Genomic DNA, 14,334 nt, shown 5'->3' on the forward strand with positions numbered 1-14,334 from the left:
GCCTGTCGAGTTAATAAACAACCTACTGCATAGAAAACTGTTCCTTTTACTGATCTAGAATCCTCCCCACTTTTCAATATACACTTTGATGGCATCAATGGCTTAGAAGTCTAACCTGTTCAGGCTGGAAGGAAAAACAGGTCATCTATTATGGTTCCCTGATCAAGTCCATTCAAGATGAGTTTCAACTGGAGGTTTATGTTTGTGCATATACATATATATATATATATATGTGTGTACTTGATGAATTTCTGTGTGTGTGTGTGTGCACACTAGTTTCTGCTATTCCTTTTATTGTTGTACACAAGATAGAAATACGTTAATGACAGTCTTGGTCCTTAAGGAACTTATCCTCCATCAGGAGATGGAAATGAGGAAATAAAAAGATAGAGCACATACTAAGTGCTAAGTTACTTAATAATAATTATGATAATATGCCATTTTTGATTCTCAAAATAAGCCTTCGAATAAGGAAACTGAAGCTCGGGCAGGTGAAGGAGTCTCTCAAGATCACCCAGGTAGTAAGTAGATAGTGAAGCTAAGATTTGAAGCTTCATATGCTGGCTCTAAGCCTGTACTCTTTCAACCAATCCCACACGCAGACCTGTAATACAACGCATGCTATGACACATTATGTTTTATTTATGACATAATCACATTTAAATTCAAAGAAAGAGATTCTTCTTGCCTAGAAAAACAAGAAGCAAGAACCAAAGAAGGCTACATGGTAGACGCAGCCATCAACGTAAGGCCATAAAGGTCTGATACTGTGATCCTAATAATGACAAATACCCTCATACATTATCTTTGCATTCAAAGACCAAAACTGTCCTGATACATAGTAGGTGCTAAAATTAATCACTGCAAAAACAAAAAAGGACAGTTTATCCCCAGGTAAGAGTTGTATAAAACCATAGAGATAAGAGATACAGACTGCTCCATAGACTAACCAGTGCTTAGACTTTTTATCTGGCCTCCTGGAATTTAGCACAAAGAACTAGGAGCATGGCAGTTGGCTCAGAAAATATATATCTGAACCCAGGTTTGCAAGAACCTGGTTACATTCTTACTCTTTTTAATTTTATGTTGTAGGCAATGAGGAATGGGGCAAACACTCGATCAGGGAAATGCTTACACGATTCCTTTGGCAGTAGTTACGATATGAAGGGATGGATGGAGGGGCCTTTTCACTATTCCTAGTGGGGGGGATGCTGAACCAGTGTAATGCTAGGGAGGGTGGAAGAGGAGGTGGACAGATATAACTTCCCTGAAGTAGAACCAATGGGACTTGGAAACCCAAAGATTTAAGAGTGAGTAAGAGGGCTTCCCTGGTGGCACAGTGGTTAAGAATCCACCTGCCAATTCAGGGGACGCGGGTTCGAGCCCTGGTCCGGGAAGATCCCACATGCCACAGAGCAACTAAGTCTGTGCACCACAACTACTGAAGCCCACATGCCTAGAGCTCGTGCTCTGCAACAAGACAAGCCACTGCAATGAGAAGCCCGCACACCACAACGAAGAGTAGCCCCCGCTCACCACAACTAGAGAAAGCCTGCAAGCAGCAACAAAGACCCAACACAGCCAAAAATAAATAAATAAATTTATTAAAAAAAAAAAAAGAGTGAGTAAGAGAACAGAGTTGAATATGACTCTAAGGCACTGAGGCTGGGATCTAGGGAATACAGAAATATGGAAGCTCTAGAAAAAGTTGATTTTGAATGGCGGGATGTTCCACTGCCAGCTCACATAAAATTGAAAGCGAGTGATGGTGTTTTTTAAGAAGTTCTCTGCAGAAAATGACTAGTTTCATAGATGTGGGTGAAGGATGAGGCAGAGTATCTTTAAAAAATAGCCATACACCCTATCTAGTCCAATACTATCAAATACAGTATCACATTTTCTAGTTATTTTGATAGCACAGAGTTTTACTTTATACATTACATTTTACATATATATGTATATATACATATATATATTTGTTATTTTGTAACATCATTAGACTTCACCCCATTTCCAGTTTGCAAAACCTGAGAAAGGAAAAGTAGAGAGAATTCTCTTGTTACTGAATCCATTAAACCCATCTGGGGAGAGAGACAAGAGTCATCTCATGCCATATCCCCTCCAAGCCCCTTTGGTGTGAGTGGCTTAGAAGTCTTGAAGATGCTGTGTTGAATGCCAGCATATCTGAAGGAAGAAGAGGAAGGGTCATGGTGACCTGATGAATATAAAACAAGCTATCAAACAACAAGGTAAATAAAATGCTGAAATTGGCTTGGCAGCAATATTCAACAAGGACTAGATGATGAGCAGTAGTGCCATGAATCAGCACAGAGAGAAACTATTTTAAGTCCCAGAGTGTTTTCTGACTATAGCCAGATATGTTAACAAAAGTGTACGGATCTGCCTCTTATGCCTGAGGTTAGATGAGAGGACCTTGGGTAGGAAGTGATGACTTCATGTATAACTTCGCTGTACACCTGAAACCAACACAACACTGTAAATCAATTATACTTCAATTAAAAAAAATGCCTTTGGAAACAAAAGAAAAGAAAGAAAAAAGAGCTGATGACTTCAATGAGCCTCTGGATCAAGTAGAGTCTAGAAAAAGTTAGACCTGATTTATCAGATCCATGAGCCAATACTGCTTTAAAATTTTTTTTTCTTAAAACAGGTTGCATTTTTCTATCACAGGTCTTGACGGAGTTTTGATCAATAAATCATTTCACATCATTGATTTGAGGATTGTTTAAAACAACATATGCAAAGCACTCAGCACAGGGCTTGGCACACAGTAAGTGCTCAAGAAATGGGACTTGTTACCAAAGATGTGCAATGGGAAGTCATTCATACTGACTGGCATTGAACAATGGGGATGAATGAGAATGTGGAAACTTGCTCAAACACACTGAGGATGGAGCCGGAAGTATCCCTATATCCCTCTGCTATATAATACAGCTGTCTTATGCCCCCGGAGGGATACCACTGAAACAAGATGGCATTCCAGAATAACAACAGGTTCATTGTCGAGCCGACTCTTAATTTTCCATGTGTGAATTTGTCACAGAAAACATGTAATCGCCATTCAGCTGTCCCTGTTTCCAGCCAGCCCCCTATACGTCAGAACGACATAATCAATAAGGTACATCTGAATGTATTTTTAATTAAGTGAAACAGTTCTAAGATTGCTTTGTCTTTTGCATAGATAAAGATCACTGACTGGTTTCTAACGAAAACTGCCTTCCATTGCTTTGTCCTAAACGCGAATCAGATGCCAACAAACCACGTTCATCAACCTCTCATAGTAAACTTGGCTTCTGGCAAAAGCTTCACTTATTCGAGGCATTTGGCTAACGTTGGTCCTCCATTTCTTGTTCTTCAGTGTCAAATGCAGCACGTTGGCTCTTATGTATCCAACTGTTAAACTAACAGTTATTATGGGGGATACAGGTGGAAAATAAGTCTTGAGTTTTGAGCTGATCTTTACTATCGCAAGCAAGAGCCATGGACCCAGAGAGACCAAGTTTCAAAACCCGGCTGTATTATATTTTATGTTGGGTAAACTCCATCACTTTTCTATTTCATCAAAACGAGAGTAAAAATCCCTACCTCACAGTCCTGTTATGAGGATCACAGGGCATGATTTATCATGTGCCCAGACCATTGTATATAGTTAATTAACAAATACAAATCCCTTTTATGGAACATTATCTTGCTGGCACTCAGTTCTCCCATCTGTATTTTTTCTGTAATGAAAATCTATCCCTCTATTTTATGATAACAGAATCTTTTTCTCTTTTTTTTCCTTTTTAGAAATCTTCTCTCCTCCAACCTTGAGCCATGCAGTTTAACTGGGACTCAATACCATCTCCTATTTCAGTTCCCAGGGAAGATATGTGTCTGATCTACATGAGTAATGCAGACTACTGGGATTCAATCCCTGGAAACATGAGGAAAGAGGCAGACTGGTTTGATGGAGCTTCCAAACTGTTAGGTTGTAAGACTAAAGCTGATGATGTCCATCATTGCTACGAATGGGGAAAGCAACCTGAGAATGAAGCCAGCATGGGGGAGAAACAAAACTAAGAGACGTAAAAGTCAGCTACTGGGCTTCCCTGGTGGTGCAGTGGTTGAGGGTCCGCCTGCCGATGCAGGGGACACAGGATCGTGCCCCAGTCCGGGAGGATCCCACATACCGCGGAGCAGCTGGGCCCGTGAGCCATGGCTGCTGGGCCTGCGCGTCCGGAGCCTGTGCTCCGCAACGGGAGAGGGCACAACAGTGAGAGGCCCGCGTACCACACACACAAAAAAAGTCAGCTACTATTAATAATATTACTATTAGCCAGTGGGAACTTAATACAACTCTTAGATGCCAGGCATATAACCAATTCACAAAAAACATCTCATTTGATTAAGTAGGTATTAATTATCTTCACTTTACAGGGGAAAAAAACTGAGGCACACAGAACTTAACTTCCCCATGACCCCTTACTTAGTAAATGGCAAAGCTAGAACTCACACCTCAGTATCTCTGAGCCCCTTAACTTCCAGGCTGTACTGCCTCCCAGTATAATTGATTTCTGACATAGTAAAGAACAAGACTGCTATAGCAGTTAGTTGAATAAAAAGACACCTATTCTATTAAGGGCAATATTGTGCTAAAATATGTTTTATAAGATGCCCTAAACATGTAAATCAGTTTTGGAAGCAATTTAAACTCCTTGGAAGAAAGTTCATATGTATGTCAGTATGATAGTACTACCAACAACCACCGTGAATATAAGGATAAACTGTTAAACTCCATAATTGTTTCACAATTGCCATTGATTACTTCCAGGGGTGGCATTACTACTGCCACCCAAAATAAAGATATTTCTTAAGTGTACTAGGTGATGAGGAAAAGATATGAATTCATCTTCATTTTTCTCCATAGGAAATGCTATATTATTACCCAGGGTCACTCGTCAATTCAATTTAGCACTAGAAAAGTTCCCCTTAGTCACCTCTACACTCCCACAGCCAGGCTTCAAGCAGAAATGATTAATGAGAGCTTCTTTCAATTAAGCTCGCTGAATAATCCTAGATAGCCCTATAGTTCTTATGTAATTTGAAGCAACTGATTTCCAGGAGTCTAATAAATACTGCTTTGAATGACACCTTTTCTGCCAGCCTTTGGAAGTTGCTCAGAGTCAGAAAATACAGACCATGGGGCCAGAGACCAAGAGATTTCATCAACAGTCAATGTGCACTGTGCAATTTACAAGGTCTCATGCTTTCTCTGGAAAAAACAACCTAGCTTAAAGAACCCAAGGAGGCCATTTGCCAAGCCCAGCTGGAGAGAGACACACACAGGCATGGTGGCCAAAAGAGCTTTGGATTTTCTCTACTCATCTGCCTGAATGGGCTAGATTTCTAGGGCTCACAGCTGCAGCCCAGAAAAAAAAATTCCAAGAGGCCTAAGCAATAGAGTCCACTGATTTAGTAGCTCATGGGCTTTGAAGCCATTCCGCCTGCATTTGAATCCTGGCTCTGCCACTTTCTGGCTGTGTGACCTTGGCTAAATTACTTGACCTCTCCATGCCAAAAGTTCCCGATCTGTTAGGGATGATAATGCAATGCTTACTTTATAGAATTGTTCTGAGGATTAAATTGCTTAAGTTTGAATAATGCCTATCACAATATCAGGACTTGAATGGAGAGACTCCATTCCCAGAGGCAGAGAAGGGGTATCATTCATTTCACTCAACAGACAGATTAATTAGAATTTATATATGATCATGTGTTTAGTTTTTATAAAGATAATGATATAACATTTGGTTACAAGGGCTTTGCTAATCAGGCTTACAGATAGAAGGACCCCATTCCAAGAACAGATAAGAATGGGTTCAATTACTACCAGCCAAAGCAATGATGGATTTGTTCACCTCCCAAAGCTGTGTGTAAATAAGCCCTTCAGTGAGCTAGAAGATACTGTGTACCATGTACCGCTTAACATGGGAAATTCTCTCATCCGTTTTTTGTTTTTTTGGTTTTTTTGGTCAATGTTTTTCTTTGTTGCTATTGGTTGGAACAAACTTCTCTCCAGTCATTTGAGAACTGCAACTTCCTGCCTTCAATTGCTGGGTCCACATGCAGATATATTCAGTCACTTGGAAGCAGGACTTAAGGAATGATTGGTCCCTCATACCTTCTCATTGGCAAAGCATCAACTTCATTTCCAGGTTAAACCAGGGGAACCACATTAATTTAGTTTGGTCTTTTATTTATTTATTCTCTGAGGCCTTTCTATGAACGTATAACACCCAGTAAAAGAGAAAAAAATATGGACCTGCTTTCCAAAAAGTGACTTTATAATTTACAGGCAAAACACATGGAGATGCAAGGTATCTCATGAATAAGGGACAGAATGAATAAGTGAGGAAGAGAAGAAATGCTGATCAGAGAAGGGAGACGCAGTGACAGCTACAACTGAATTCCTGGAGAAGGGCATCCAACTTAGATGCCAAAAACAAAGCTTCAGCCATTCCTGAGTGGGAGCAGCAGGGAAGAGGTGAATAAGTTCTGAGCAACAGAAACCCTATTTAGTTATCAATGTCTCTGTGATGCGGGAAGAGAAAGTATCTTTCCATATAGAAGTCTCTGTGTGTTAACTTTGAGCCAGTTTGTTTGCAAATAACTTGTCTTTTACTTTTTCAGGCAGTTTCACTAGTGTTTTAAGAGATTTATCTGTTCTCTGGCTTTCAAATCCCACAGGGTCTTAGGGCAGTGTTTGAAAATAAGAAAGATAAAAATGCATTCCTCTTAGAAGTGAGAGAATTGGAGTGGTGGGGGAAGCTATTAGGTACATGGAAGTCCCAAGGCATGGTGAGAGGCAGTGTGATTTCAGGAGGAGTAAAGGGGAGACAGCTTTTACTGTCCTAGCTGCAGGAAGCTCATTGGCTCCGAAAAGGTCATTGCGCCAATGATTCTCAATGATGTGAACAAGGGATATTTAAACTCTTGTCTGAGCCAGCTCTGCAGGGCACTGTTTATACTAGCAGAAGTCTGGAAACAACCTAGATGCCTTTTCCATAGGCAGATTAGATAAATTAGGATAAGGCAGAATCACGTCTTTTATAGGGCTTAGGTTGTAAATTCAAAAGCGATTGATAAGTAATGTCAACATTACACTAGAATACTTTGTGCTTTGTTCTTATTTTGCTGGGATCTAGGCCCTTGGAAACTCAGAAGCTAAAAGGAACTTGTATTATCCCTTCTTTTCAATTGTAGTAACCCAGGGAGGGAGGCCACCTCTAATTTAACCAGGGGGGTGGGCTCAGGAGGTAAAAAAAAAACAGAATATTACTTTCTTTGCCTCCTTCTTTTCTGTGTTGTTCAAGCCACCCAGTCTATGGTATTTTGTTATAGCAGTCAAAGCTGACTAAGAAAAAACAATTACTAATATGTATATTAATATTTACATGCATTTAGTAATTCAGAGAACATTTATGGAAGGATAAGTAAGAAATTAAAAACAATGGTTGTGTCCCATATGATGATGAGAATGTCTAGAAGACTTGAAAGCAGGTATGGGAAGAGGATCTGCTTTTAGATTCAATAAGATCTACTTATTTACACTGAAAACCTTTATATGAACATGCCGTATATGTGTGTATCATGCTTTTAGTAATAAAAGTCACTATTAAAATGTTCTTAAGTGTCTGTCTCAAAGTCTCATCAAAATATAACAAAACAACAGTTACAAAGCCCCTGTTGTCCATTAATCTTCAGTTATCTATGTTGGGTTTGTGAAGTGATTTATGACACTGCTTTAACATTCCCTTAAGATGTTTACCACCCCAATGTCACCTTCTGCCCTAGGGGATGTGTGCGTAACCCAATAAGAACAGAATTCACGTAAGAGTTCTGGGTGAGGAAAAGATTCCAATGCTCATTTTCACAGGTGGTATCTTAAATGTGCTAGAAAATAGAGTGAGACTTACCAGTAGAACCTGTTCGGTATGACCCCTTCCTGGATAAGCTGCCACCTTCTCCCAAATTCAGCAGAGCTGTATAACTGTGGACAACAGAGAGTATTCAACACCACGACTTTACGGTACACTGAATGCACAAACATCAGTTCACTGGATTATTATTATTAACAATAATAATATCTACCATTTATTTAGCACCCATTCTATGCCAGATGAGTGCTCTGCATATCAGTTCTACTCCCCACGTACATTCTGCAAGGCAGACATTAATATGCCCATTTTACAGTTGAGCAAACTGAAGCTCACAAAGATTAAGTGATTTGTTGGAAATCACATGCCACTAAATATTAGAGTGAACTGGGATTCATACCCCGTTTTGCCTGGTGAGCTGTACCGCTGGCCCCACCATAGGCAGACTGTTGTCTGGAATACAAAGAAGTCCAAAATCTAGACCTGGCTCTCAGAAAGCCAACAGTATAGCCAAAACCTGACTGAAATAATGAGCATGCCACCAGTGATAAAGGAACGCAAAGGAAGGAGACTCAGAAGTCAATCAGGGATGCTTCCGAGATATGTGGGGAGTCAACTGGGATCTGAATGAATGGCAGAATTCAAACTGACAAAAATGGGACGGGCATTACTCACAAAGGGAACAATGTGGGTCAAAGGTGAGAAATGCAGGGACAGTATATGAATAAGCCTGGCTTATCTAAATAAATTTAGATGAAAATGTTGAGGGCAACTTGAAAAAGGCTTTGAAGGCCAAGTTCGGGAGACCAGAATCGATCCTGCAGGGAAGAGGAGCCAGTGTTGGTTTTTTAAAAAGGCAGCAGGCTCTAACAGCAGCTCACATGGACTAAGGTCTTACTATGATCCAAGTGCTTCTCCTGCATTCCCTCATTTAATCCGCACACCATCACTTCCAGTATTATGGCCATGTTACTGATGGTTATTGAAGATTTCAAGTCCAGTAGCTACACTGCTTCAGTGCTTTCCAAGGGCAACTGCAAGGAAACACTTCTCAAGAGACAGGGTCTAACCCTCCAAATACTCCTTCCCCTCCAAAGGTCTTTCTTCTCCTACATCTCGTTCTTCATTGCTGGCTTGCTCCATACCCCTGCTCTTCTCCAGTAATTTTTAGAGCACCATGGAACCTTTTCTGCCTCTAGAAGTGTCCTCTGATGGCAGCCCAGAGATTCCTATTACTCTAGGTATTCTGGTTCCCATGGACATTTGGCTGCTGATTTGAAAAGTATCATTTGGAACATCTCCTTTCTATGTGCCTGGTCTGTAACCCACTCACATCGCAGTCGTCCACCGCTGCATTTGCCAAATCCCACAGTAAATGGATGGTGAGTCACTCTGCACTGAGTACTATGACTTTCCCCTCTCTCCAGTCCCAGCACTCAGTGAAGGGTCAAATGACTCACCAAGTGACTCACCAAGGCTGCATATGTACCAGCCATGTCCAAGAAATAAGTCAGCTCAAGTGGGTACTTACTGACCCTTGGAAGAGCTTGCTACTACGACATTGTATCCACTGGATCAAAACACATCCTGAAGTCAAAAAAAGGCTGAAATATTTGGCTACCAAAGCGAGCAGCTCACTTGGCCCCAACTACAGAGTATTTGGGCATCCGGCCAAGAAGAACCTGTGGCTTCTTCTTTCAAGTCTTATTATTTTTCTCTGCCCCATCATGCCTGAGGGAGAAAGGTTTCCTGGGTACATTTCATGCTTGATTCATTTTAAGAGCACCAAGGAGAAATGGGGAGACAGCTCCCCTCCTAGAGATAACAGAAGATAAGACAACATCCTCCGTCTTGATTCAGAACCCAAGCAGCCAGAGGGTGCACGTCCTGCTTCTTGTTTCCCAGCATGTCCTGAACACTTGCATTTTAATATTCAGACTTGGATTACAACAGCAAGCACTTGATCCGGAGGGTCTGATACTTCCTCTCCGCTTGCACCATCTTTTTTAATTGAAACCCAGAGCTGCACTGCTTTCTACAAGTTTAAAGGAAACAGAGATCACACCACTGTGTGTGCCTATATCTATTTATAAACGTATGTTAATACCTATATTTATATACAAAGATTTATGCAAATGTAAGAGAATCAGGGTGGTTTGAAATAATAATAATTCTCTGTGAAGGCTAGACTTGCCACATATATTCTGAAAATCATATATAAACTCTGAGCTCTCCTAAGGCTACACCAAGGGATTGCCATCTCTGCCTTTACACAGAATTCATCTCTGTGAGGAACTGTTGGGTTCCAGCGTCTGTGTGTATATATTGTTTTTCTTCTATGTCTTTTTTAATTGATCCCCCTAGGCTTGGATTCAGAACCTGTGGACCAGTCAGGTATGTCCCATGATATTTGTTTTTATCCTCTTCAAGGGGATGCTTTGTTATTTGTGAGCATCCAGAGGCCCCTCAAGCAGTGGGTACACCAAACAATCCAATAAACCAAGTCTCTCTTATTAGCTCAGTGACATCTTTTATAGTTTCCTATCTCAAAAGGTACGCTTTAGCGTCAGTGGACTCGCTTTCTCACCTTTCCATTCACACGTGGGCACATGCCCCCTGCCATGCCTTCACTGGTGCTACCCACTCTGGCAGAGGTGGCTTCAAGACTTGCCTACCTCAATGCCAGTCTTCTTTTTCAGTCCAGATCAGAGGACATCTTTTCTATGAACCCTCTCCTACACACCGAGATTTCCCAGTGGCCTCATTTCCAAAGAACTATGGCACAAGGAATGCTATCGAACTGTAGTCCACATATTTATATTTAACTTTCTTAGCAGCCTTTCAAGAGAGCCTTTTATTAATGCAAGGCAGAAATTCCTTCCTATCTAAAATCACTCTAAAATATCTGAGATCACTCACTGCCTCTTTGATGAGATCACAAAGTTTTTAGGTGTCTGGAATCCCATCCTTCTGTGTCTATAGAGCGCCTAGCACATAGTAGATGATGCAGGTAGAAAAAAAAAACTATGGACTTTACATCATGCAAATTACCTAGTAATGGATCTACCTAGTAAAACACTCAGGTTTCCCAAAGGACAGACAAAGGTAATTTAGCAGAGGAATATGTTTTACTTCCACGGATCCATAGCTCGAGGTCTGTACCTAAAACCAACAAACAAAACTATAAATATCAGTACATTTGAAACTTGCAAGGACTTGCAGGCAAGGTCTTGAATATTCACCCCTAGACAGAGCTGCTCTATACACTTCACCTACTATTGCAAACCTTTTCTCCCTAAGAAGTTAACTGTCCAGCCTGATGTTATACCAAGAAAAGAAGAAAACAACTCACAGCCATCCAAGATAATGTGCTAATTAAACCTGCAGAGTCCGGCAGCAAAGTTTTCCTCCACTAAAAACTGCGATCAAAGCCTTTTTTACCCAATGACTCTCTCAGCCACCAGTGGAAGGCTTTCTGTGTAGAACGAGTCAATGTCCTTTAATAAAATTCATAGTGCTGGCAGCACCTAAGTAAGATTTATTTCCCTCCCTGTCTGTCTCCGGCTCCAAGGTTTCTCAGTTCTGTCAGAACACAGAACTGAGAAATATCATTACTATCTGTCACATCAGAGAAGCATCGGCCACTTTCTCCAGCAGTGCCAAGCCTAGAGAACGAGTGAGGTAGAAAGGTCAGGGGGAGGAAGAGAATATTTCTACTAGTTTTAGGAGAGCGCTGCTCATCTACTAACCCTCTGTCATGAACCCCCAAAGGCCATTCTTCGAGGGGTTTAGTTTAGTTTTGTTTTCCTAACACTGGTACAAAATATTGGGAAAAAATGGAGTAGACATTTTAGAAAAGGAGGGGGGAAGGATTCTGGTTAACTAAGAATGCAGGGCAGACAATCCCTCCTGTTTAGAATCACTCGAAACTAGCTGAGACCACTTCCCCATCTCAGTAGATACAACTTAATGAGGACAAACCCATTGTTCATCTATGCTCAAGACCTATTAGCAGCCTCAGGGCCCAACCCTCTACTTCCTTATTATGCTGGTCTGGGGCTGTCAACACTTCTTGTCATGCTCCTCCTCTGAAGATTTAGCCCATCCTTCACCCCTCCCTCCCTCCCTCCCTTTCTTCTTTCCTTCCTTCCTTTCTTCCTTCCATTTTTTTTTTTTTTGACATCTCTTACATTGACTTGTTTTCCTGCCACCTGCCTTTGTCTGCTATAAGACGAGTGCAGATAAAAATACAGTTAATTGCAAAGGATCCAATTTCAAGGGTTGCTTTTATTATGAGCTTTTAACCAATTGTACAATCATCTCTGGTGTCATGCTCCAGAGGCCTGCAGGGCTGCAAGTTGGCTGAGGGGCACAGGTTCCAAGGGAGAATAAAGAGAGAGGCCACAGGAGGACAAATGGCTTGGAGGTGGGCAGAAGTGAGATTCACTGCCTTTGCTCAGGACGCCTAAACTACAGCCGATTAAGATGGGCTGAAAGAAGTGGGGTATGAGAGCGGCTGTTTCCAACTTTCATTTTCCATCTTCTGACCATGCACATTTTGGTTGAATCCCTAGCAGAGTGGCATCTTTCTTTGAATAGAAATTCCACTTCCTTGTGTTAATGCAAAAGCTTGCAAGCACCACTGTCTCCAAAACATCTTCTCAACAGTTCTAAATCAGATCAGTGCAGCCCCTCATGTTAGATTGTTAGATAGGTACACATTAGGAATTTTCTTTTGCAGCTAGGAAATTGGTGCAAGGACACCATTTGGTAGAAGGTAAGAGTGACAGCATGTTTCAGTCTTTGGTTGACGGGATTGGAGAGAAATCCATGGTCTTCAGAGATAAGCTCTGCTGCTCTAGTTGCACAGCACAGGAAGCCAGAACCCACTCTTAGGGGAAATCACATTATAAAGGACCTAAAATCCCACCCAGCGCTGACACAAGCCTTCTCCTTGGCCAGTGGGTACAGGGATAGATACAGAACCATGATGACCCATCCCAGACCAGCTCCTCCAAACCCCGAGAGATTAAGTTCCCCAGAGAAAAAGCTAGCTTCTCAGGGGATATCACACACAAAGTATAGTAAGTATCGTTATATTTTGTCCAGAGTGTTATGGTGGCTTATGTAAGACAGGAAGAAGCTGGGGATCTGCCAAAGCTTTCAAGGTGGGACTAGGAATACAGTAAAAAGTTCTTAATTTGAAGATGTGAGAAAAGAGTGTTCCAGGGCAAGTGGGTCAGTCTGAGCAAATAAACAGAGCAGCAAAGGTTAGAGCGGTAGCTTTGTTCTTCTTTTGTCAACTTCAAGAGACCCAGTTTGGTGGAGGCGCATAAAGGGAAGTGAAGTGGGAGTAGAGGCTATAAAGATGGCCTGGGAGCAGACTAGATGAATGCAATCCTACCATAACTTGCGGGGAGCTAATGGAGACTGTTCCCAAAGGTCAAAAAACAAGGGCACCAAGGCTGAGTGCTCAGGCTTTGCTGATGAAGAGAGAGCAGGAATGATGACATGTCACCGGCTCCATCAATCTCTCTGAAGGCTGGATTTATCAAATCTGTCACTGGCCACTCCCCAGCTGTCACCGAAGTCTGTCACATACCCCATAGTTGTGTTTGGCACCTTGAGGCAGGCTTGGGGGATTCGACATATGGAACTGGGGCTGGCTGGGCAACAAGGGTCAATATGTGGCTGTGGACCAGTTCAGTTCACAGACTCTTCCTGTGCTCCCACATCTGGAGGTACTTAGGGAAATTTCAAATGGACTCTCGGCCTTAAAGCTTCTATAATATAGATATGGAAATAAATGGAAGATAAGTAAAATGATTAGAAGCTAGTAAAGATCTGTATCACAGATCCCCAATATCAAGACACTGATGGGAAAAAATGAATAGCCCTCAATAACCATGTAATCATACCATTATTTAAATGAATATATGATGAAGCTCAGCAGGTTTTGAGAGACAAAAATAAGCAGGAGGAGAAAATTGTCACTTGGGACATAACTGGAAGTGTGCCTCCGTAAGATGGATCCATTAGCCGTGTGAAGATGAAACAGAGGAGAGAGATCAGTTAGAAGGTGACTGCATCAGGGCAGGGAAGAGATGGGTGCCTGGGTGAGTCAGGGCCCCTGGGTGTGGGAAGGAGGAAAGACAATAACAACAACAATAACAACAATAATAATAACAAAACTTTAAAAGGAAAAAAATCTGACTAGAAGTAGAGCGTAAGAGAGGGTCACATTTTCTTTTAATTGAAATATAGTTGATTTACAATGCCGTGTTAGTTTCAGGTGTACAGCAAAGTGATTCAGATATATATATATATATGTGAGTGTCTATATATATATATATATATGCTCTTTTTCAGATTCTTTTCTATTATAGGTTATTGC

At 41.4% G+C, this 14,334-nt stretch overlaps 1 protein-coding gene across 12 annotated transcripts in view; it reads right to left on the reverse strand.

Annotated features, from left to right (window-relative positions):
- Positions 1 to 14,334, reverse strand: part of SORCS1 (sortilin related VPS10 domain containing receptor 1) — a 560,723-nt gene that overhangs the window by 187,760 nt on the left and 358,629 nt on the right. For all 12 annotated transcript variants that reach the window (XM_029244670.1, XM_029244678.1, XM_029244671.1 and 9 more), the window contains one exon: positions 7,980 to 8,053. In XM_029244670.1, the coding sequence (XP_029100503.1) occupies positions 7,980 to 8,053 (74 nt within the window). The remainder of the gene's footprint in view (positions 1 to 7,979; positions 8,054 to 14,334) is intronic.

Source organism: Monodon monoceros, unplaced genomic scaffold, assembly GCF_005190385.1.
Source record: "Monodon monoceros isolate NGI ecotype Baffin Bay Population unplaced genomic scaffold, NGI_Narwhal_1 Super_Scaffold_4, whole genome shotgun sequence".
Taxonomy (NCBI): Eukaryota; Metazoa; Chordata; class Mammalia; order Artiodactyla; family Monodontidae; genus Monodon; species Monodon monoceros.